General features: G+C 41.5%; 1 protein-coding gene across 4 annotated transcripts in view; it reads right to left on the reverse strand.

The window, feature by feature from the left end:
* Nucleotides 1-25,118, reverse strand: part of STRIP2 (striatin interacting protein 2) — an 85,572-nt gene that overhangs the window by 24,999 nt on the left and 35,455 nt on the right. For all 4 annotated transcript variants that reach the window (XM_021002311.2, XM_021002314.2, XM_021002312.2 and 1 more), the window contains 5 exons: nt 24,832-24,906; nt 23,019-23,116; nt 16,539-16,665; nt 10,441-10,541; nt 3,177-3,243 (listed from right to left, as the gene is read on the reverse strand). In XM_021002311.2, coding sequence (XP_020857970.1) covers nt 3,177-3,243; nt 10,441-10,541; nt 16,539-16,665; nt 23,019-23,116; nt 24,832-24,906 — 468 coding nt within the window. The remainder of the gene's footprint in view (nt 1-3,176; nt 3,244-10,440; nt 10,542-16,538; nt 16,666-23,018; nt 23,117-24,831; nt 24,907-25,118) is intronic.

The following is a 25,118-nucleotide window of genomic DNA, read 5'->3' on the forward strand; positions in this document are numbered from 1 at the left end:
TCAGTGGACAGATTAGGTACAAATTACATCATAGTAAATGACCATAGTAATCTAGTATGTGATAAACCCAAAGATCCTTAGCTTTTGAAACAAAAAACTCATTATCTGACCAAAAACTGCTGGGAAAACTGGAAAACAGTATGGCAGAAACTAGGTATAGACCAACATGTCACACTATATGCTAAGATAAGGTCAAAATGGGTACATGATTTACACAGAAAGGGTGATATCATAAGCAAATTAAGATAGCATGGAATAGTTTGACTGTCAGATTTATGGATAAGGAAAGAATTTAGGACCAAAGAAGATGCAGAGAGTGTTACAAAATGTAAAATAGATAATTTTGATTACACAAAATTAAAAAGTTTTTGCACAAACAAAACCACCGTAACCAAAATTATAAGGAAAGCAGAAAACTGAGAAAAAAAATTTGCAAAAAATATCTCTGATATATAGAGAACTGAGCCCAATTTATAAAATATAAGCCATTCCTCAATTGATAAATGGTAAAAGGATATGAACAGGCAGTTATAAGACAAAGAAATCAAAGCTATCTATAGTCATATGAAAAAATGCTCTAAGTCACTATTGATCAGAGAAACACAAATTAAAGTAACTCTAAGGTATCACCTTACAACTATCAGAGTGGCTATTATGACAAAAAAGGAAAACGTTGGATGTTAGAGGGGATGTGGGAAAATTGGGACACTAATGCACTGCTGGTAGAGTTATGAATTGATCCAACCATCCTGGAAAGCAATTTGGAACTATGCCCAAAGGGCTATAAAACTGGTCTATATCCCAAAGACATCAAAAAAAAAGGGGGGGGGAATATTTATAGCAACTCTTTTTGTGGTGGCTAACAAGGGATACCAATTAACTAAGGAATGGGTAAACAAGCTGTGGTACATGATTATAATGGATTATTATTGTGCTATAAGAAATGATAAGCAGTAAGGAGGGAATAACATACACACTCAATTGGGTATGGAAATCTACCTTACCCTACAGGAAAGTAGTGCAAAAGGGGATAAGAAAGGGAGGGCAGATTGGGGAAGGGGGTAATCAGAAGCAAACACTTTCGAGGGACAGGGTCAAAGGAGACAATAGAATAAATGGGAGGGTGGGATCAGATGGAGGGAAATCTAATCTTTCACAACATAACTATTATGGAAGTGTTTTACATAACTACACATGTATAACCTATATTTAATTGCCTGCCTTCTCAATGAGAGTAGGTGGGGAGGGAGGAAGGGAGAGAATTTGGAACTCAAAGTTTTAAAAAACGAATGTTAAAAATTGTTTTTATATGCAACTGGGAAATAAGATACACAGGCAATGGGGTATAGAAATCTATCTTACCCTACAGGAAAATAGGAGGGGAAGGGGATAAGAGAAGGGAGAGGTGATAGAAAGGAGGGCAGATTGGGAGAAGGGGTAATCAGAATGCATGCCATCATAGGGGAGGGGAGAGAGATGGGGAGAAAATCTGGAACTCAAAATCTTGTGGAAGTGAATGTTGAAAACTAAAGATAAATAAATTAATTTTTTAGAAAAAGATGACAAGTAGGAAGATTTCAGAAAAACCTGGAAAGACTTACATGAACTGATGCATAGTGAAGTCAACAGAACCAGGTGAATATTGTACAAAGTTAACAGCAATACTGTTTGATGAAGAATTGTGAACGACTTAGCTATTCTCAGAAATACAACACTCTAAAATAATCCCAAAGGACTAATGATGAAGCATACTATCTGTCTCCAGAGAAAAGAATTGATACTGACTGAATACAGACTGAAGCATGCTTTTTTTCACTTTCTTTCATTTTCTTCTTTTATTTGAGTCTTCATGTACAAAATGACTAATATGGAAATGTTTTACATAATTGCACATGTATAACCTATATCTGATTGCTTACCATCTAAGGGAGTGGGGAGAAGAGGCAGTAATAGAATTTGGAACTCAAAGCTTTAAATAAAAATGTTAAAAAAAATTACAAAAAAAAGAAGTACCACCAGTGATACAGCCACAGATCTTTGGAAGTAATAAAAACCATTAATGATGATGATGACAAATACCGTGCTCTTGTAATTGACATCTTTATATAGTGCTTTCATATTCCTTTTTACATATACATGCATATAGCCCTCCATATATATTTATTTCTCATAGACCCTGGAGAGGAGGGAGGGGAATTTACCAAAGGCATTATAATCTCCCCTTTTTTAGATGGGAAAACTGGCAAAGAGTGGGTAAGTGATTTGGCCAAAGGCACACATCTAGTAAATGGTAGAGCCAGGACTGCAATACAAGGGGCATCGTGATCCTAGCCTAATGATTCCATGTAAAGCTTTCTCCATTATATCATAATAGCTTTCTATTTATTAATTGTACAGTATTTATTCATTGATCCTTTTACTCTCTCTTACATATCTGTCAATCAAATGATATATTCAACTCTGTAATGCTTTCCCCCTCATTCACCAAAATTAGCTTCTCTGCCTCATTACCTATTTATGTTGCTCTTGTTTGACAAAGCGTGGCATCAGACTTGTAGTCAGAAAAGATGTAGACTTCAGAAACATACTGGCTGTGTGATCCTGGCTAAGTTTCTTGACCTCACAACCTCGGTTTTCTCATCTGTAAAATGGGGGTGGATAATAATTATACCTAGGGACAGCTGGATTGTGGAGTGGATAGAGCACAGGTTTTGCAATCAGGAAGACTCATCTTCATGAGTTCAAATCCGGGCTCAGACACTTATGAGCTGTATGACCCTGGGAAAGTCACTTAACCTTGTTGGCCTCAGTTCCTCATCATAAAATGAACTGGAGAAGGAAATGGCAAACCACTCCAGTATCTTTGCCAAGAAAACCCCAAACAAGATCATTAAGAGTTGGACACAACTGAAATGACTGAACGACAACAACAATAACATAATTATACCTAATTGTAGAATGGTCGTGGGGAACAAAAAAAATTAAATATGTCAAGTGTTTTACCGATCTTAAAGCACTATATAAATATTGGCTCACTGTTTTATTCTCCAAGCTTTTTCCTGCATACCTTTACCTTTAAAACTGAGCAATCACTAAGACACAGAAAGAATGAGGAGCAAATGCCACCTTCTTCAAACACATCTATTTCAAGGCTTACAAAATCCCCTTTTCCTTACCAGGCTTTCAGCAGTAAGGTCTGGCAAATCGTGGATGGTACAGGAGGGATAATCCAGGACTGAGATGCTAGAAAGAGAAGAAATGAAGAGGAGCAGCATTAAGGAAGCATACCAGTAGAAGAGTGAGAAGGTCACAAAGATACTTCTCCCACCAGGATCCCATTGCCTTCTGCGCTGCCCATTGTACAGGCAGAGGCCAGCAGCAAGCCATGGCCATTTGCCCCATTCTATGAACCTAAAAGGACAACTTCCAGAACCAGTCTCTCCTGGATGGGTAAAGAGGACTAGAAACTACTGATACACGATAGGTTTTTTTTTTAAGTTGTATAGATAGATTCATAGAGACATTTCCCAAAGCCAAACAACCCAATTCAATAAGTATTTATTGAGGACCTACTATGTGCAAAGCACTGAGGATACAGAGAGAATGAAAAACAGTTTTTGCCCTCAAGGAGGTTACATTCTATTGGGAGGCTACAACTTCTTAACAGATATGTATATACCTGATAACTTGAAGAAGAGGGAGAGAATGTGAAATAATGAAGAGGGCCAGGAAAGGCTTCTCATACTAGATGGTACATGAGCCTAGCTTGAAGGAAGCTAGGGATGCTAAGAAGTGGAGGGGAGAATGGAGTTCACTCCAGGCATGTACAAAGACATGGAGGTGGGAGATGATGCCAGGTCTAGGGAACAGCAAGTAGCTTGCTGGAACATAAACTTTGTGAAGGAGAGAAATGTGATGAAAGACTGGAAAGGTAGGCTGCAGCCAGATAGCTAGCACATCCCAGTGTGGAAGGCTGAGGGAGGATACATGCTTTCCTGGGCCTCTTACAGCAGCTCTTTCCAAAGCCAGCAGCTTCTCAGTGTGACTCCAAGGAAGCCAAGACACTCTTTCTGTGCCATCTCTGAAGCAAAAGCTTTGAGTGGGGACAAGGGGATAAAGGAAGGATTGGCTTCTTATAACCAGGGCCAATCTGGCAGTTCAAGTAGGGTAATAGGATATGTCCCCTACACAGATGGAAGACTGAGTTGGTGGAGGCCCACAGTACAGCACGCGTGAGTCAGAAACTGAAATAGCTGAGGGCTGAACACTCAGGGCATGTGGCTGCACTGAGCCACAGATCTGAAATGTTTGCATCTGAGCAGCTCGAAGGGTCAGCTTAAACTTCCCCATGCTTCAGTTTTTTCATGTGTACAATGGCATCAGATGACCTGAGTGCAAGAGGACTGACTCCCAAATCAGAGAAGCTGGGTTCAAAGTCTCACTTTGCTACACCTCTGACATCTTGGAAAGGTCACCTCCACTCGTTCTGGGCCTCAGTACCCTCTCTTGTAAAAATGAACATATGGGTCTAATTTCAAAGGTTCTTCACATCTCTAAATCCTATTTGTTGTTGTTGCTGGATCTGAGATTTAATTGGTATAGAAAACATTCTCTATGAATGCAGAGCAGTAACTTCTCTGAAATTTAGAGCCTTAGAGAATTAGCTGTCTAGAATTCTGACTGGTTAAGTGACTTCCCCAGGATCACACAGTCAGCATGTCAGATATGGGGCTCGAAACCCAGGTCTTCCTGATTCCAAGAGAAGCCCTCTATCTACTATAGCATGCTGTCTCTCCTATGATCTACTTTGTATGGATAAAATGACATCATAGATGTGAAATGTGTAATTTTGACTGGGTAGGGGGTCCTATAATAGCCACACCCTCTCCCCATCCCTTCTTGTTGGTCCTTTCTCAAGTCTGAGGCTTTCCCCAAAAGCACAAGTTTCTGGGTACCTACAGTGACAACTCAGTAAAAAGCAACAATGAGCAGTGGGCATCTCATCATCCTCAAATAGACTACAAACATGGTTATGCTGATGTAGCCTAAGATCAAATGAACCAAAAGAATGAACGTAGTTTGAAGCACCAATATTACAGCATCTAGATCTGGAACAAGGGAAGTGAAAGTCCTGGGCTGGTCGTACCTCACGTATAACACTGTAGCTAGTTCTAGGTTCTCTTACATTTAGAGAGGAACAAATGGGAGCACATCCAGTGGAGGGTGACCAGGGTGGTAAGGGGACTCAAAACCATGCAAAAAGAGGATCTGTAGAATGATCTAGGAATATTTGACCTGGAAAATTGAAAACTTCAGAAGGATGTAATAAATATCTCAAATACTCTAAGCCATCTGTGATATGGAAGAGAGGTTGCTTTTATTTGGTCTCATATAGTAGAACTAGAACTAATGGTAGAAGTTACCGGGAGGCAGATTTGGACACCATGTAAAAAGAAACTTCCCAACAACTAGAGCGAATCACAAATGAAATGCATTGCCCTTGTATGAGATAGTTCAAAGGTGGAAGGGACATTAGAGGGCACCTAGTGCAACCTGTACCTGAACAAAAACTTTTCTAAAATGTCTTCCATTAAATGATCCTCAGACCTTTGTTTAATGACTTTCGAAGACAGCCCATTCTGTTTTTCAACATATATATATATATATATATATATATATATATATATATATATATACACACACACTTGTTAAGCATTTTTTCTCTACAGCAAGCAGAAATTTGCCTTTCTGCTTCCTCCACCTATTAGACCTATCAGTTTGGTCTCTGAGGCATATGCTCTCCAATATTTGAAGGCAGCTATCATATCTCTTTCCAAGTTCAAATCCGGCCTCAGACACTTATTAGCTGTGTGACCCTGGGCAAGTCACTTAACCCTGTTTGCCTCAGTTTCCTCATCTGGAAAATGAGAAAGAAATGGTAGACCACTACAGTGTCTTTGCCAAGAAAACCCCAAATGGGGTCCCAAAGAGTAAGACACAACTGAAATAACTCAGCAACAACAACATTCATATCTCCCAAGACTTCTCTTTTCCAAGCAAAACATCTCTAAGTCCTTCAACCAATCTTCCTATGGCATGGTCTCAAGGCCCTCCGCCATCTTGTTCAGCTTCCTTTGGATACTGACCAGCCTATCAATGTCCTTCCAAAAATGAATTTTAAGAAAATTCCAGAAGTGGCAATGATTAGAAACATTCCAAGCTTAAAAGCTATTATTTCTCTGTTTGGGATAATGAAGAATATTGTTTCCTACAGAACAGAAATTGTAGGGAGGAGTGGAGCATTCAGAAAAATGGAATTATCCTAAAGAGTAATCACAAATGCCTTATTCAAAAATATGGTTCTGCCTCTTTGGATGTGGTCTACGAGAGAGGCTTGCCATAAGCCCAAAGGGGCTCAAGGGTCTATCTCCAGGCAGAATCTGAGGTCCCAAGTGAGCTATCCTTAACATTTAATTGCCCAAGAAGTTATGGCAAATTTGAGAATGCCGAAAAGTACCATTCTTGGTACTTGTAAAGGCTTCTAAGAATTCCCTGCTGCTAAAGGTCTTTCTAACTTCCAAAAAAATCCATTGCGGATAAAACCTTTCTAGATTGAGGACGGCAGACATTTCATCTTAGAGGTTTTAGATTTCTTAAAATGTCACAATATAATAAGACAAGCAGGATGGTTTCAGAAAAACCTTGGAAGACTTACATGAACTGATGCAAAGTGAAATGAGTAGGACCGAGAGAACAGTGTACACAGTAACAGCAATATTATATGATGAATGATTTAGCTATTCTCAGCCATACCATGATCAAGATAGTTCTGAAGGACTTATGATGAAAAATGCTATCTATCTCCAGAGAAAGAACTGATGGAGTCTGAATGCAAATTGAAGCATACTTTTTAAACTTTCTTAATTATTCTTGGGGGCTTTTTGTAGGGGTCTGCATTTTCTTTTGCAATATGGCTAATGGAAATGTTTTGTATGAATGCACATGTGTAATCTATATCAAATTACTGGTCTTGTTGGGGGGGAGGGAAGGAAAAGAAAGAGAATTTGGAACTCAAAATTTTTAAAAACAAATATTAGAAATTTTTGTTTACATGTAATTGAGAAAAAAGGAATTCTGATCAAAGCAATTACAAAAAAAAAATCACAGCACAAACCCACATAGCTATTTCCTCTTCCTATGGAAGTGACTTAACCAAACCACCTCAACTTGCAATTCATTCCAAGTCAGAAAGAGAGAGAGAGAGAGAGAGAGAGAGAGAGAGAGAGAGAGAGAGAGAGAGAGAGAGAGAGAGAGAAATATATGACAGTGAGTTGTCAGTGAGGTCACAAGTGGATTCAACGGGACAAACTCACCTCCTCTAAGAGTCCTCCCAGAGGAACCTAATCCCACATTTCAATAATCATCATCATCATAACAACAGGTGACAGACAGCTTTAGGGTTTTCATAGCTTAAAACACTTAGAAGCATTTTCCATATCTTATCTTATTTGTTCATCACTACAAAAATATAATTCCTCTGGCCTAAAATTGGGTGACACTGCAGAAATATTACAGGGATTCAGAGGACATCTAATGGAGGAAAGGCCAAAAATATCCAAAAGGAGATTTTTAAAACACTGATCTGAGTCCATTTGGACATAGGCAGGGTGTCTTGGAAAAGCAGGGAGTTCAACAAGGGAATCCTGGAGTCTGAGCTCCTCAGTCTAGTCTCTTCCTTGGAGAGGCAACAACCCTTGTCTAAGGGGCAATTCAATTTACTAAAACAGATATCTGAGTGTCTCCTACAGTTCAAGGCACCTTGCTGGTGCCACTTACCAGTGAGGGATGTGGGGTCTTCCTTGGGCCAAGAAAGGTTTAAGTCCCCAAAATGAACTAGGACCCAACCCACCCAGCCCTTCTCCACATCTCTCCACATTCATAGCCCTTCAGAGCCCATAGCTCCCTGCTCAGAATTGCCCTTTCCATCCAGTATCTCAAACTCCTTCTCAAGCTCCCCTCTCCCCAGACTGACCCTTCCAATGACCCATTCCAAAGGGCCTTAATCTCAGTGAGCTGATCCATTTAGAAAGTTGTCTATATACCTGTCCTCTTTCCCCTTCTTCATCTCCAACAAGCTGCCAACTATTGATAAAGGTTTAATATATTACTTCTCTCAGGGGCATTTGCTTTCATTTCTGTTTTAATACTACTACTTTACATAGAGTAAAATATTTTCAGCCTACAAAAGCACTCTCCCATCCATTATCTCATTTAATCCTCCCAATACCCCTGTTTGGTAGTAGGGCCCATGTTATCTTCATCTTATAGTGAGATCAGAGAGGGAGATGACATGATCCTACGGTCTAAAGCGGTGGTTCTTAAAGAGTGCTCTGGGGACTCTTGAGGTCCCTAAGAACCTTTCAAGGGCTGAGAAGTCAAAACCATTTTCATAATAGTACTAAGATGTCATAAATTCTAATACAGTATAACCCACGTATACAAAAACTCTTTGAGGGGTCCTCAATTTTTAAGAATGTAAAGGGGTCTTCAGGCCAAAAAGCTTGAGAATCACTGAAAAGTTGTTGCTGTAGTACTTTCTTCATTCTTGAAGAGGAAAGTATACAACACCAGAGTCTGACAAACAAGATGCTCTCTAGGGACCTCTTCTACTCTTCATGCTATGATACAGTGTGCATGAGCCCTAAGGTCCTTTCTGCCCTCGAATTCTATGACTTTATGGCTTGCTTGAAGTCACAGAACTAAGAATTGGTTGAGCCCAGAACTAGACTCAGATCTTGATTTGGGTCAATGTTCATTCCCTAATGGAAAAAAGTCCTTTCTAGAGAACTCTTAGAAAACAAAAAGCCTTTGGTAAGGGTGAAATTTTAGTCACTATGAAGAGAAGGGGCTGATATGCAGAACCTCCTCCTCCTCCTCTACACTGCCTTGGTAGTCATGCATTTTTCTTGCAATCAGTGCTTAACTCTAACCATTCCTTTTGATCTAAAATACTTTCTTTGTTTTCAAAACACCTCCTTAAAACCCATAGATGTTCATTCACACAACTCCTATGATTCACAAGTGAGAAGCAAGCAGGTTTCTGCCATAACTAAACACTTGGATCACATCATTTGAAGAGCAGCTGCTCTTGCCTTTTAACCTTAAGGGCCTACTCTGGCCACAGAGCAGGGGAAAAATGGTAGAAGCAAGACCAGGAAAGAATTTCTAGGCCTCTCCTGCTCCTGAGGTCCAGGCATTTTGCTGAGGCACTGGAATGATTCAAAGGCTCTAGGATTTCCAGCTTAGATATAATTTCATCTAGCTCTCTCACTTCCCAGATGAGGAAACCAAGGCTTAGAATAAGGAAGTCATTTGCTCAAGGTCAAACAAAGTATACAGTGGAGCCAGGATTTAAAAGAAGGTCTTATGATTACATCATACTGTCTTCCTTTACATCATGAAGGAGCAGATGCACAGCAGATACGTTTGCAGAAACTCCTGGCTTTGGGGATGAACGAATCCCTAGCAGTATGTATGCATTCAGAATTGGAATTAAAGCTAAGAAATCTATAACATTGTTCTCTATTTCCCACGCTGATACCCCCACCAGCTACCCATCCACACAGTTTTTTCCATCCCTACTCATCAAGGCACCGCCTTCTTAATTTGACTTCTGGTTCTATTTTCTTCTATTCAACCCTCTTCTAGGGTCAGTCTTATGAGAAGGCCATCTCACCTCCCAAAAAAAATCCTTCCCAGGTGCCTATTAGGATACTTAAAATTCATCATTAGAGTTTCATTTCTTTAAGTTCTGAAGGCTTTTTGGTCCTTCAAAGTGGCCCACTAAAACACAAATGTGTCTGGGAAGGGTTAATACCTAAATTCCTATAAGTCAATTTTCAAAAGTGACAGTTAGTTAACGGAGTCAGCAGGGCCCACCCAGGACTGGGAGCTTGGAATAAAAGCAAGTTTCAAGGAAATGAGAGACAAAGAAAATTCTATTCAATTTACAAAACACAAACTCTGCCTTCATCCTAATTTTGCCCAGGGTGTCCAGTAGGCATTATCTATTACACGAGGTGCCCAGAGCATAGAACAGGTAACAAGCTTCTTGACACTAAAGAAGAAACATTACCATCTGCCTTGCAACTGAAACCTCCTCTATATGTTATCTCCTCCTGTTAGAAGGGGAGCTTCTTACAGGAGAAACTGTCTTTTTTTATTTGTATCTCTAACATTTAGCACAGTGCTTTGACCATAGTAGGCTTAATAACCAATATCAATTATTAAAATCTATGAATATTTATTAAAATCAGTACTCCAAATGCAAACTTATAATCTATTATTTTAATTACAATTTTTAATTTCATAAATTAAACATTCTAAATTATTGAGAACAATAATAAACTTAAATAGTTTTTCATCCAATCATGCAGTTACCTGTTTTTGGCTGTGATGTAGGATAAGATATTTTGATTGAAGAATTTCAGGATCAAGGGAATACAGTTGGCAAACACCAGGTGTTGAGACACATATTCAAACTATATCAAAAGAACCAAAGGCAGTTATGTGTGAATCTGGCTACTGGGCAGGCAGGAGGAGAACTGGGAGAAAACACACATAAAAATAAGGAGGGAATACATGAATCCTTCCTATTTTCCAGTGACATCGATGGCACCAAGTTTCCATTTCCCCATTTCCTATAATAGCACTCTATAATTCATAAAGTGCTTTCCTCACAATAACCCAGGGAGGTCAGTACTATAGGTATTACTATTCCCATTTTAGTGATGAGGAAAATAAAATTTAGAAAAGTAAATGACTTGCCCAAGGTCACACAACTAATAAGTGACAATACTCAAACCTAGGGCTTCCAACTCTGAATCTACCTCTGTAACACTACATAGACTACCTGTCTTCCCTTCAGGGCTGAAACATCTGGGGCAACTGAACTTTATACCCTATCCAGGAATTGTTCTCCTCTCTAGGCATCGATTTTCCAATCTGTGAAATGGGGCTATAGCTCTTCAACCCCTACTATACAGCAACTCTGTAGTAAGTGGACTCCATACAAAAAGTGAAAAGTGACTTGGTAGCTAGATAGATCTGATAGTGAGATGCTCGCAAAAAACATCAAATTTTTTTTAAAAAACCCAGATAACTATGAAGTGATGTGTTTTTTCTTATTCCAAAAGAAGTTAAGGAACCCCCTTAGGAAGAGCTATCCTTCATAGCACTAAATGTCTGGCCCACAATGGCCCTACTATTCCAGATTTAGCCAGGACAGGTGCACTCAGACCTCAACAAGTGCCAGCAACATAGAGGGAATGAAAGGGGGTACCCTAGGCAGGAGTTGCTGCTCAGTTACCAGTAACCAGAGGGACCAAAGGCACAATCCCAAACAGACAGAGTGAGCTGTGTATGCTCATGATCTCAGGAGGGAGCCAGGAATGGTAAAAGTGTCAGGGATTCATTTCACTCTTCAGAAACCAGATAGACTCAGTGCCCAAAGATCTGCTGAGGGCAGAGAGTCATGGAGGTGTAGATGTCATCAACAAATATTTACAAAACAACCAATATGCACCAGGCACTGTTGTAGTAAATATTAGGGATGTAAAAGACAAACAGGAAATGATATTGTAGCCCTCTTTGGGAGGATGGGGGGGGTTGGGGAGTAGTCATTCTTTATTGAATGTTAAAGCTGAAAGGGACCTTACTCATCACCAAACCCAACTTCCTTTTTCTACAGAGGAGGAAACTGAGGTTCAGAGAAGTCCAAAGTCGCACAGCTAGTTATTGACAGAGCCATGATTAGACTGCAGTTCTTGCACTAGCAAACACTATATTGAGCCACCCATCCTCCAAAATATAGAACATTTCTATAAATTACCTAATCCCAATTGTGCTATAAGTCAAAGTTCCAAGTCTTCCCTGAAATAAAGAAAAAGGTGGTGTCATTGGCAAGCCCCTCACCCCTGGTCTCATGCCAGGGACAGAGCAGGAGCAAGCTCAGTCATAGACTCCCAGAGTGGGGAGGGACCTCAAGGGCCATACCAATACCTGAAAACGAATTCTAGCCCAATAATACATGATCATCTACTCTCTGCCTGAAGACTTCCAGTGAAGTGAAATCCACTTTCTCCCTAGGTAGCCCATCCTACTTTTGGACATCCTTAAGTTTTAGAAGTTCTTTCTTCTTTACATTAGGCTAAAATCTGCTTCTCTGAAGCTTTCACCCACTCCTCCTAGCTTTGCCCTCTGCTCTAAGCAGACAAAGCCTAATTCTTCTTTCTTTCTTGTATTTATTTTGGAGGCAACAGGGTTAAGTGATTTGCCCAGGGCCACATGGCTAGTGTCACAGGTCAGATTTGAACTCAGGACCTCCTGACTCCAAGGCTAGTGCTCTATCCACTGTGCCACTTAGATGCCCCTAATTCTTTTTTCACATGATAGCCCTTTAAAATATCTGAAGACAGTTATCAAGTTCCCTTCTCCCTCCCCTCCTCCCTAATCCTCTCTTTTCCAGGCTAAACAACCCCAATTCCTTTCTCTGATCCTTGTCAGACATGTCCCACCATCCCCTCACCATCTTCTGGATGTTCTCCAGCTAGCTGGTCAATATCCTTCCTAAAATGTGGTGCCCAGAACTGTACATCCAGACTGGGACCAATGAGGGCAGAGTACAGCAGGGCAGTCACCTCCCTGGCCCTGAACAGGAGAAGATGCAGCTTAAACTTAGTGGGAAGAGAACAGATTACTATGATTCCTGCCAACAGCAACTCCTCCCCTCTCTAGAGGGAGGGTGGTGATCACAGCAGCTTAGGTCGTTTGGTCTCTGCTCTGCTGAGTTATGTATAGGAGGAGAGATGGGCATAGCTGTGTTGTTTCCCACCACATCTCTCTTCTGTGGAGACTTTTATCACTGGGCTTGGTGGCTCACTGGGCCTGGGAAGAAGAAGCTGCCAACCACTCTGAATTTGTCAAGATAAAAAGAGATGCCCTACTGGAGTCGCTGCCTACCCAGTTACCAATTCTTCCATACTCCCAACCATACAATAATTGTAGCTCACATGGACACAAGAAGGTTTCTGGTCATGTCACCCCACCTGGCTCCCCTCCAATTCAATAAAGGTCAGTGACTCCCCTATTACGTCTTCCAAGATCAAATATAAAATCCTGTTTGGCTTCTAAAGCCCTTCATAACCTGGCTCCTCCCTCCTTCCTTTCCAGTTTTCTTATACTTATACCCGTCCACTCTATAATTCAGCAACACCGGCTCCCTTGCTGTTCCTTACATAGACACCCCCAATTTGGTGTTTTCCCTGACTGTCCCCAATGCCAGGAAAGCTCTCCTGCCTCATGTCCATTTCATGCTTCCCTGGTCTCCTTCAGATCTCAGCTAAGATCCCCTAGCTGCAAGCAGCTCCCTCCTAAGCCTAGTGGGTTAGCTTCTATTTGTCCCATCTCCAGCTTGTTTATGCATCGCTGTTTGCATATTGGCTACCCCACTAGACTTTGAACTCCTTGAGAGCAGAGGTTATATTTGCCTTTCTTTGTAACCTCAGGGCTTAGCACAGGGCCTGGCACAGAGAAGGCATTTACCAAATAGCTTGTTGACTGACTGGCTGTCTAGAGGGTGTTTTCCTCTCAACCACCCCAGGAGGTAGGTCTTGCAAATATTATTATCCCTATCTCAAAGATGAAAAAGCTAAGGCTCAGGGGAGTTTGAGAGAAGCAGCTGGGGGAACAATGAGCCTGGAGTCAGGAAGACCTGAATTCAAATCTCACTTCAGACACTTCCTAGCTGTGTGACCCTGGGCTAGTCACTTGACCTCTGCCTCACTTTCTTCAACTGTAAAACAGAAATTAAGAACTACCTTGCAGTGTGGTTGTGAGGACCAGATGAGATATCTATAAAAAGTGCTTAGCTCTGTGTCTGGAACACAGTAGGTGTTTAATAAGTGCTTGTTTCCTTCCCGTTCATTCAGGGTAAAAGGAAAAGTCAGCCCCAGGATTCAAACTTAAGTTGTCTGATTCTAGAACAAGTGTTCTTTACACTTTGGGGCTGTTCAGTCATGTCAGTCGTGTCTGACTGCTCGTGACCCCATTTTAGGGTTCCTTTATACATGGATACCCCTTGTACACAAACACACCAAGCATCCTCATCCTCTGCATACTCTCCCTCAGAGTCACAACCACCCCTCCCCCTGCCATGAAAAGCAGCCTGACCTGGTAAATAGAACATTGGACTCAAAGTCAGAAGGATCTGGGTTTGAATCCTGCCTCAGACACTTAACTTCAGCACATGACCTTGGGCAAACCACTAATTCTTTCTTTGAGCCTCAGGTTTCTGGGCTATAAGATAAAGATAATAGCAAGGCCTGCCTCAGGGGGCTGTTGTGAGGCTCAAACATACAGATAATATATGTAAATTGCTTTGTAAACTTGAAAGTTCAATAAAATATCAGTTACCATGATCATTATTATTACTCTTCTGGCCAAAAACTGAAGGAGACTCAAGTTATCGCAGGACTGACCAACCCCCTGAATATTTGTTTGGAGTACATCAAGGGGTCAGGATACCCTGAGGGAAAAAGTATACTACATAGTCTAGGGTTGAGAAAGTCAAACCCAACACATACAACACACACCTCAAAAGCCCCATCTCCTCTGTGGTCTTAGATCTCTGCCCCTACCAGCCACGGTTTTGTTCAGGCCCAGGAAAGCTTGTTTTCTCTCTGTTCACACTGAGAGAAATCACTTCTAGTTGCCTTCTTTTCACTCACACAGCCACCAGCCCAGTTCAGGCCTCATCATCTCTTGCCTGGACAATTGCAATAGCTTATTTAAATAGTCTTCCTGCCTAAAGTCTCTCCCCACTCGAATCTATCCTTTTACTACTGAGTCACCAACGTATTATTCCTAAAGGGCAGGTCTGACTACATTCCACCCTCAATCAAGAAACTTTAATGATTCCTGATTACCTGTAGGATCAAATACAGACTTTTCTGGAATCTGCAGCTCCTTTACAACCTAGCCCCTAGCTTCCTTTTCAGGCTTTTGACACTCCCATCTACAAACATTACAATTCAACCATACTGGCCTGTGGGCTACTCCTCCCATGTGACTCACCATCCCCCATGCTTAGAATGCTCTTCCTATTAACCTCACAGAATTCCTGGTTTCTTTTAAGTTTCATCTCAAATGCACCGTCCTCCAGGAGGCTTCTGCCTATGTTTCCAGTTGCTATGGTCTTTTTCTTTAAGGACACCTTTCTTAACTCTGTATTTATCTTGTCTGAACAGATTTATGTATGTGTTACTTCCTCCCCTAAAATCTAAGTTCTCAAAGACATGGATTGTTTGGAGGTTTTTTTCTTGTTTTTGTAACTCTTAGCATCATATCTGGCACACAGCACTTAATAAACACTCTTTATGACTTGTTAATTGACTGATTAAGGGATGGATATTCTGGGTGAAGACGGGGAAGGAAAGCAACTCAGTTTGGCTGAATGTCTTTATGAAAATTCTTGTCATGTCATCTTTGAGGGGAAGAGTCTTATGAAATTGAAAATTGATATCCTACTTTATTTTATATTATTTTAATAAGACTTAGTCAATTTATTATGATCAATGAACTATGTATTAGTTGGTCCCCTCCTTATGTGAGTTTGGGCTCCCATAAACCTGTAACTTCAATTGCCTACTGTAGAATTTAAAAATTGATATTCTATGATTAGTGATTGAGAATTACATCTGGGGCAGCTATGTGGCGCAGTGGGTAAAGCACTGGCCCTGAAGTCAGGAGGACCTGAGTTCAAATCTGGCCTCAGACCAAACACTTGACACACGTACTAGCTGTGTGACCCTGGGCAAGTCACTTAACCCCAATTGCCTTTAAAAAAAAAGAGAGAATTATGTCTAATCAGAATCAATGTTTGTGAATTAAACTCAGACTTGATTGTATGATAGGCCCTATTAACAAAACTTGTACGAATTTAACTTCCCTATCCCTGTGGACTAAAGTCCAACCACAAAAATTCTAATCTGTGAGGTTTTGTTGACCATGGCGGGGAGGATGAGTTTTGTTTGTTTGTTTGTTTTTGGGGCTAGGCAATGGGGTTAAGTGACTTGTCCAGGATCACACAGCTAGTTAAGTGCCAAGTGTCTGAGGCTGGATTTGAAAACTCAGGTCTTCTTGACTCCAAGTACACGGCTCTATCCACTGTGCCACCTCGCTGCCCTGGAAGATGAGGTTTGCCTACCATGAGACTTTACAGAGAATGTTAGTTATGGGATGGTCCATCTGGTGAGGAACTGATAAAAGTAGCACTAACCAATCAAAGATAAAATATGTCTCTAGAGTTGCTGCACAAATGCTATAAAAGAGTTGCTCTGTCAGATGTGTTCTTGACTACTGAGGAGCCTTGGATCCAATTTATTGGTGTTTGCTAGCCCCATTAATAAATTGATCGTGTTGCAAACTTTGTGCCTCACTTTTGCTTTCTCGCAGCTTTTTATCGCTACAGGTCTGCCCACCTGGTAGATGTGGTTGAGTTTGAAGTGCTTCAGCAGCAGTAGCAGCACAGTGGAGATGCTCTTTACAATGATCTCTTTGTGTCTGTTCACATCGATGCCCAGCTTCATGCTCTGAAGCACAGTGATGCTGGAATGGAAGAGAAGAAAAGGGAAGAGGGCAAAGAGGAGAAAGCAGCATCGTGGACTTGGAGTCAGAAGACTGAGGTTTCAGTTCAGGCTCAGCCAATTACTAGCTGTGTAGCCTTCGGCACATCAGACAACCTCTTTGAGCCTCAGTTTCTTTATCTATAAAATGGGGATAATAATACTTGTACTGTTTATAACTCACAGGGTGATTGTGAGAAAAGTGCTTTGTAAACTGTAAAGCACTACAGAACCATGAGTGATTATTAAAATGAAAGCTCCCCCATGTAACAGTGGGACCTAGCTGGCAAGTCTTGAGGACTCAAGAATTTGAATCGAGGAAGACGTGGCACTCAGGAAAGGCCAACTCCATACTACAGAAAAATAAATAATAATAATCCACATTAACATAGTGCTTTTAGATTTGCAAGTACTTTCCTTACAATTGCCCTTTAGGGCTGAGTTAAGTAAGTATGTATTATTCCCATTTTACAGATGGGGAAACTGGTCCAGAGGTAAGGAAATTAGAATTGCCCACAAAGTAAGTGCTAAAGCCAGGTCTCTTAACTCCTAAGTCTAGCAAAAGGTTACAATTCAGACCCTGTGAAATAAAACACATTCTCTTGTCACCTCCATCCTTGGCTATTTGAGGAAATTGTGGGATACTCCATGCCCAGGCCCAAGAGCCGGAGTGAATGCTCAGTCTCCTCTCAATATACAGATATACGTGAAACAAGGTTCTATGTCCCTGCTCTCATGGCAAACAATGTATGCTGTCCCTTTTCCCCTGAGGATGACCTAGGTACTCTGGGACTCCCTCAAGGGCCCAGGTTACCTTTGGGGGGATATAAGATAGCTCAGATCTTTGTTTTAGTCTTTCTCCCTTGGGTAGTGATAATAATGGATTTGGGGACAAAGCAAAACAGTGGGGCTGTGTGCCAGGGATAGATTCCAGCAACGTGATACAGTGGAGTGTGGCACTGTGGGTCAGAAAGCCTGGGTTCTGATTTCAGTTCTGCTCTTACTACATAGGACTTTTAGCAACTTATTTAACCTCCTAGGGCCTCAGTTTCTTCTTCTACACTGAGGCTCTGACATCCCTTCGGCTCCAGTCACTAAGTCTCTGGCTCTTAGTTTTTTTCATATATTAAGGTCCCTTCCAGATCTAAATCTATGACCCCCCCCCCGCCTGTGTTAGAGAAGAGGATACTTGGATGGGGTCAGTCAAACCAACTGACGTTTGATAGAATTCACTCTGCTGTGTCTGTGAGCAAAGGGCCAGAGAAGTCTCAGACAGCAGTGCAGCAGCTGGGTTACAGTGGCCTGGTGTCCCTTTACATTTCCCTCAGTGCCATAGCAAGCTGTCAGTCCTGGAGGAAGTAATCAGGAGCCTGAGGGGAAGGTCTGTATTCCCCCAGTGGCTGTGTGCCGGCCCTCTGCTGTTCCAGGACTTTGACACAGAGTTCTTCAACAGAGGATGGTAGCGATGATGACAGGTGCAACAGATACAGCCCAGAACTGCTCAATCCCTTATCCCTAGAGAGAGGGCCTGTCAGCATATGTAGCCTGTACTTCAGTGCCGTCCAAAAGGAGGGCAGCACCTGGGAGGGGGACAACATCCTGGGAAGCCAGGCCAACCACCAGAGCCTGGGGTTCTGAACCAGAAACCAGCTTAGCAAAGTCATGTCATGTACTGGGGACGGCATCACAAGGCCAGATGAGCGGAAAGACCTCAGCCTTCTGTCCAAAGCAATGACCAACTGCGACTCCAAAAGTGTGAGGATGGAGCATCCCCTCCCAAAGGTGATGAGGGGGAGAGAGAGAGAGAATGAGCTACGCGTTCTCAGATATAGCCAATGTGTTGGTTGTTTTGCTGGACTATAATATATATTTGCTACAAAAGGAGGCTTCTATTTGGGAGTGAGGGGGAGAAAAAGAGTTAGTAGAAGTGATAGCTATGAGAAAAAAGAACATTAATAAAACATTTTAAGTGCTAGAAAAAAAAGTAGTTCAAAAAGAGCTATAAATAGAACCATCTTGTTACCATCTTGTTAAACTTTAGGTACAGGGTGTCCCACAAGTGCAAGTAAAACTTTTGGGACACCGTGTGTGTGTGTGTGCTTGCATCTTTTAAAAAACTTCACAAGGCAGAAGTTCACAGTTTCTCATTCAATCCTCTTTTCTGTTCTTCTTTCTATCTTGGAATATTTGTGTCTATTGATGACTGTTATGTACACAAGGAAAAAAAGTTGTTTTGTTAAAAGACCAGACAGGATCGGGGGCAGGGCTCTTTCCATTCATTCATCTGCTCTGTAAAGCATTCAAGGCAGGGGTCTGTAACTTTTTCTGTGTTGCGGACCCTTTGGGCAGTTTGCTTAAGCCTTATGGATCTCTTCTCAGAATACTGTTTTTAAAAGCATAAAATAAAATACATAAGATTGTAAAGGAAACTAATTATATTGAAATATAATTATCAAAAAACATTTTTTAAAGAACATTCACAGATCTAAGGTGGAGAATTCCTGGTGTAAGGGAAGATACAGCCATGACAACTCCTGCACTAATGGACCTTATAGCCTAACAAGGGGACAAGATACAAGTAAAGATAACTTTGATAGATGATAATTCTTAAGTGGACTACATTGAAGTGATCAATATTGGTCCCATTGAACAAAGCTCCTGGTGGGCTGGAATTTGCTGTTCATGTTTGTCTCTGTACCTCCAGTACTAGCATGATACCTGGCACCTAGAGGCAAATTCATACATATTTGTTGATTGATGATGAAACAGACTTCCATCCTCTTAATCTAGAGGCAGGAAGACAACTCTAGGTGTGAAACATTGCACAGATGTGGTTATTTTGTTAGTCTTCCTTAAGTGTTTTTCTTTCTTACAAGGTATTGATGGTGGAGGGCATAGCTTGGGAAATTAGTATAATTTTTTTTTTGGTGAGGCAATTGAGGTTAAATGACTTGCCCAGAGTCACACAGCTAGTGAGATTTTTTTTAAAAGTGTGTTTGAGAGTTATCAAACAAAGCATTAGATGAGATCTGAGAGGCAAGTTCATTTTCACGGAAGGGGACTGGGAGGTAGCAAGGTTTCCTGGAAAAACTGACATTTGACTAGGATCTTAAAGGACAGGTAGGAATTGAACAGGAAAAGAAGGGGAAGGAGGAGATTGCAAGCAGTAGGGCTAAGAACAAAGGCAGGAGAAGAAAGAGCGCTCTGGTTTGGATGGATTGTAGAATGGAGAAAGCTTGGGCAGCACTAGGTTCTGGGGAGCCTTGAATCCCAGGCCAGAGGGAACCAACTGAAGCTTTTTGGGCAGAGGAAGATGAAGACCAGAAAGAGCTATGCATAAAGAAAATTATTCTAGAAGTTGAGTCAAGCAAGGATTGGAGAGGGAGAAGAGAGTGGAGGATGGAAGATGCTATTGTGATGGTCCAGGTGATATTGTGGATCTCTACTAGGAGGGCGGTAATGGAAATAAAAAGGAAGGGACAGTGAAGGGGAAGGGATGTGGCCTAGTAAATGATTTTAGTGGAAGAATGAGGGGAAATAAAGAGACAAAGAAAACCCTAAAGAAAGCCCATTCATGGGCCTGGGATTGACCCTACAAGCTACCTTATGAGTCCTGTCTCATACTACTCCCCTTTCAAGTTAAGCTGTACCCTATTCCTGAGTCATCAAGTGTTTACTATGTGCCAGACATGGTGCTAAGCACTATGGATACAAAGAAAGCAAAAACACAGTCCCTGCCTCCAAGGAGTCTACATTCTAATAAGGAAAAATATGTAAATAACTAGGTATGTACAAGAGATATGCAGTTCCTTTCCTTTGTGCCTTTGCTTAAATTGTTTTTAAAACTAGGTATTCTCTCCATTCTAATCACTGCCATTGAAATCCTTACCATCTCCAAGACCCAGTTCAAAAACCACCTTCTCCATAAAACTTTCCCTGATATCTCCAGCCAGAAATAGGCTCTCTTCCTTTGGATTTTCATAATCTCCTTACCACACTGCAGCATAATGGGAAAAGTATAACGGATGTAGATTCAAGAGATCAGAGGCCCTTTCATTTTCTAGAAGAACAGCTGTGAGCAAGTTATGTAATCTCTCTGAGCCTCAGTTTCCCTATTTGTCAAGTGTTAAAAATATGTGGATTATTTCATCCAAGATTGTTGTAAGGAAATCATTCTGTAAAGGCCAACTGTTGCCATGGTACCATTGCTTCAAAACTCAGCTCAAGCTCCACCTTCTCCATGAAGTCTTTCCTGGTCCTCTTGCCCAATAAATTTTACCTTGTACCTACTTATTTATGTACAAAAGATTCCTCCTGATGGAATATAAGCTCACTGAGAATAAAGATCATTTCAGAATTTCAGCTTTGTATCCCTAGCACTTATTGGGTTCCTGGTGTGTAGTAAAACATGGCTTTTTTATTGTTGTAATCATATTCTAAATTGTATTATAGGTTATTTGTAACAACAGTGAGAGGGGTTATTAAATTTAGTTTATTTGTATCAAAACTATGAGAAGTTATTATAGTTATAGGTTATTTGTATCAACAGTGGGAGAGGTTATTGTTATATTTATAGGTTACTTGGATCAACAGTGCAAGAGGTTATTAGTATATTTAGGTTATTTGTATCAACACTATGAGAGATTAGTATATTTATAGGCTATTTGTATCAACAGTATGAGAGTTTATTGTTATATTTATAGGTTATTGGTATCAACAGTATGAGAGGTTATTGTTATATTTACAGGTTATTGGTATCAACAGTGAGAGGTTATTATATTTATAGGTTATTTTTATCAACAGCCCAAATCTGCCAAGAAAGCTAAGCCAATCTTATTATTTAGTCATTTTTCAGTTGTGTCCAACTCTTCATGACCTTTTGGGGTATGCTTGGCAAAGATACTGGAGTGGTTTGCCATTTCCTTCTCCAGTTCCTTTTACATATGAGGAAACCAAGGCAAACCGGGTTAAGTGATTTGCCCAGGGTCACAGAGCTAATAAACCTCTGAGGCCGGATTTGAACTCATGAAGATGAGTCTCCCTTACTCCACGCCTGACACTCTATCCACTGAGCCATTTCACTGTCTGGTAAGCCAATCTTAGACGCATACTAAGAGAGACACAGAGTTCAGGAAAGGAAGTGTTTGTCTCTCTGTACTCTGCCCTCATCAGACTACATGTAGAGTCTTACATTCTGTCGGAGGGACAACATCTTAGGAAGGACATTGGTGAGCTAGAATGCCCCGAGGATAGAATCCAGGACAGTGAAGGACCTTGAGTTCATGTCATATGAAGTCAACTGTAGGAATGAGGGTGCTCAGCCTAGAGAAGACGCAGAGGAACCATGGCGGCTACCTTCAAGTATCTGACTAACCATCTATCACATGGGAAAGGAATCACATTCATTCCACTTGGCAAAAGCAGGGGCAAATGATGGAACTTGTAGACAGGCAAATTTATGCTTGAGATGAGGGAAGACTTCCTGCCAATTAAAGCTGCCTAAAAGTAGAATGTGCTGCCTGAGGAGGGCGGCTTCTCCTTCACTTGAGGTCTTTGAGCAAATGCTGGATGAGTTGTTAGATATTGTCCTTGTTCAGTCATTTCAGTTGTGTCTTGACTCTTTGTGGCCCCATTTGGGGTTTTCTTGGCAAAGAGGTTAGAGTGGTTTGCCACTTCCTTCTCCAGCTCATTTTACATTTGAGCAAACTGAGGCAAATAGGGTTAACTGACTTGCCCAGGGTCACATAGCTAGTAAGTGTCTGAGGCCAGATTTGAACTCAGGTCCTTCCTGACTCTAGGCCTGGTGCTCTACCCACTGTGCCACCTAGCTGCCTCTCAGATAAGTAATAGTAGGAATGTTTTTTTCAGTTACTGGTTAGAGGAAATGGTTTCTAAGGCCCTTCCACCTCTGAAATTCTGTGATTCTGTGTTCCTCTCATTTATTCAGTGAGCTTCTAGAGGAAAGGCACCATATCTTAGTCATCTTTGTATGACTTTCTCTCCCCCCTTTCCTTCTTTCCCCTGTAAATTCATTATTGTAAGGAACTCCTTGTGTTGAAACTCCCTCCATGGAAGCAGATTAGTAACTCATTCGTAAGTTATAGTCTTGGTGAATTGCCTGGGCCCTAGGTAGGTAAAAATGATTTGCCCAGGATTGGATGGTCAGTGTATGTCAGAGGCAGGCCATGTACTCATGTCTTCCTGACTCCAAGGTCATTCTTCTATCCACTACACTACCACTGCTCCTTACTTTGCACACAGTAGGTATAATATGCGTTTGCTGTTGAAAAAAAAAACCAGCTTGTACCAAATACCAAACCCAAGGGGAACACTCACGGCATCTCCTCTGGCAAGACGTCTGCCAGGATGTTGATTGAATCTGTCTTGGCCTTGGAAGTTGGGGCTGCAGCCAAGAGAATCTTCAGCAGAGCAATCTGTGAATGGAGAAGACAAAGTTCCCCATTCCCCACCCCCAGAGATGCAGAGCTGGAAGAGACCCAAGGCAGCTCCCTGTCTCTCCATCTCAATCAGAGACATTGAGTAGTTTTTGGTTTCTTAATGGGATTTTGAATTTGGAGAGGGGTCCCTAGGAGTTCTCATGGCACAGGGGAGACAGCATGGACTGGGAGGCAGGAGACCTCAGTACAAGTCTTTGTCCCAACACTTAGCAGCAGTGTGACTGTAGGCCAAACATTTGATTTCTCTGAACGTCAGTTTCTGAGATAGTGGAAAAAGTTGAGAATACTTGGCAAGGCTTGAAGCACTAAAGAACTGTCACTTGTTTCTATTTTTATTCCTCTTCTGTCTTTAGACGAAGAGACAGAAGGGAACAGGCATTTATTAAGTGCCTAATGTGTGCCAGGCACCATGCTAAGCACTTTGTAGATGTTATCTTATGTGTTCTGAAGAATTTGTGTCTTTGGAAGGGGGAGAACTCCAAACCGAATAGACTTGTCTAAGGTAATAACTAAATTTGGAATTGGGTTAATCAATAATAATAACTAGCATTTACATAACACTTTAAGGTTTGCAAAAGTACTTTATACATATCAACTTTATACATGTCATCTCTTTTGATCCTCTAAACAACCTATGAATAGGTACTGGTATTATTCCCATTTTACAGGTGAGGAAACTGAGGCAGACAAAGGTTCAGTGACTTGCTGAGGGTCACACAGCTAGTTAGTGTCTCGGGCAGGTTTTTAACTCAGGTCTTCCTGTCTCCAAGATCCAGTGCTGTATCCACTGAGCCACCTAGCTACTTCCCAAGATTCACGTCCTTGTGTTTTAAGGATGTTCTTACCAAAATGAAGAAAAGGAGACTTGAGGGACACAGGGAAAATACTACAGAAATCAGATGGGTAAAAAAAAAATCTAGCGTTTCTATGTCATTTTCTATCTTTATTCATTTGTGTATCTTTATTCTACCATCTAGTTTCCATCTCTTTCTTCCTCTGAATTCCGACCAGCTGTGTCACCCTGCTCAAGAGTCCCAGCGTATCTAGGGTTCAAAAAGACCAGTAGCTTACTCAGTACACAGAAGCACTTCACAAAGGACAATGGAGTGCTTCCATGTGCTAAGTAAGCTACTGGTCTTTCTGAACTCCATTGGATAAATTTGGAAAGGCTTCTCAGTCAGAAGAACTGAGTCGGAGTTGCGCCAACTGTGCCCCCAACTAGCTGTAAGGGCTTGGACAAAGCCTTCTTGAGCCTCAGTTTCCTCATCTGTAAAATGACGAAGTTGAACTAAATGGTGCCTAAGGTTCCTACCAGCTCAGACAGTTTGGACTTATAGAGTCTGAAACATTAGAAGGGACTGGACTGCCTCAGCTGGACACAGTAACCACAGTTCTCTTCCTCCCAAAGGGGCCTAAGGGATTTATCCTTCTCCCCCCTCTTCACAAAGCCCTAGAGTAACAAATCCAGATTACAGGAGAGCACATAACTGTGAACAACTCATGACTCCATCACCAAAACCCCCCCCCCCCTGAAAACCGAACCACTCAACTGTTCAGGGAAGCCTTTGGAGCAGTGGTATCGTCCTGGAAGGTCCTAAATGAGAAGTCAGCCCTGAATGGTTCCTATGTCTCCTTCCCAAGACAGAGGAGTGAAGCCAGGGCCTGGGTGAGGGGGACACTGCTTAACCTACCATGTACTGTGGGAGATTATACAGCATGGCCTGGTAAAGGATTTCACACGGGGTCTGCTGCACCTTCTCTTCTCCCTGTGCCAGGAAGCAGAAAGATTATTCAGCATATCTAGACCACTCACTTTCTATTTGCCTGGGGCTTCTTCCTGGCTAATTTAGGAGAGGCAGTATGGCTTCATGCTAAAAGAGCACAGAAATGGGGTGGGGGGAAGCATGTAAGAAACGTGTGTTCAGATCACAGCTGTCTCTAATGAGCTGTGTTACCATAGGCCTCTTAAGCTCTCTGG

The sequence above is a fragment of the Phascolarctos cinereus genome, unplaced genomic scaffold (assembly GCF_003287225.1).
Source record: "Phascolarctos cinereus isolate Bilbo 61053 unplaced genomic scaffold, phaCin_HiC Scaffold_1;HRSCAF=81, whole genome shotgun sequence".
NCBI lineage: Eukaryota > Metazoa > Chordata > Mammalia > Diprotodontia > Phascolarctidae > Phascolarctos > Phascolarctos cinereus.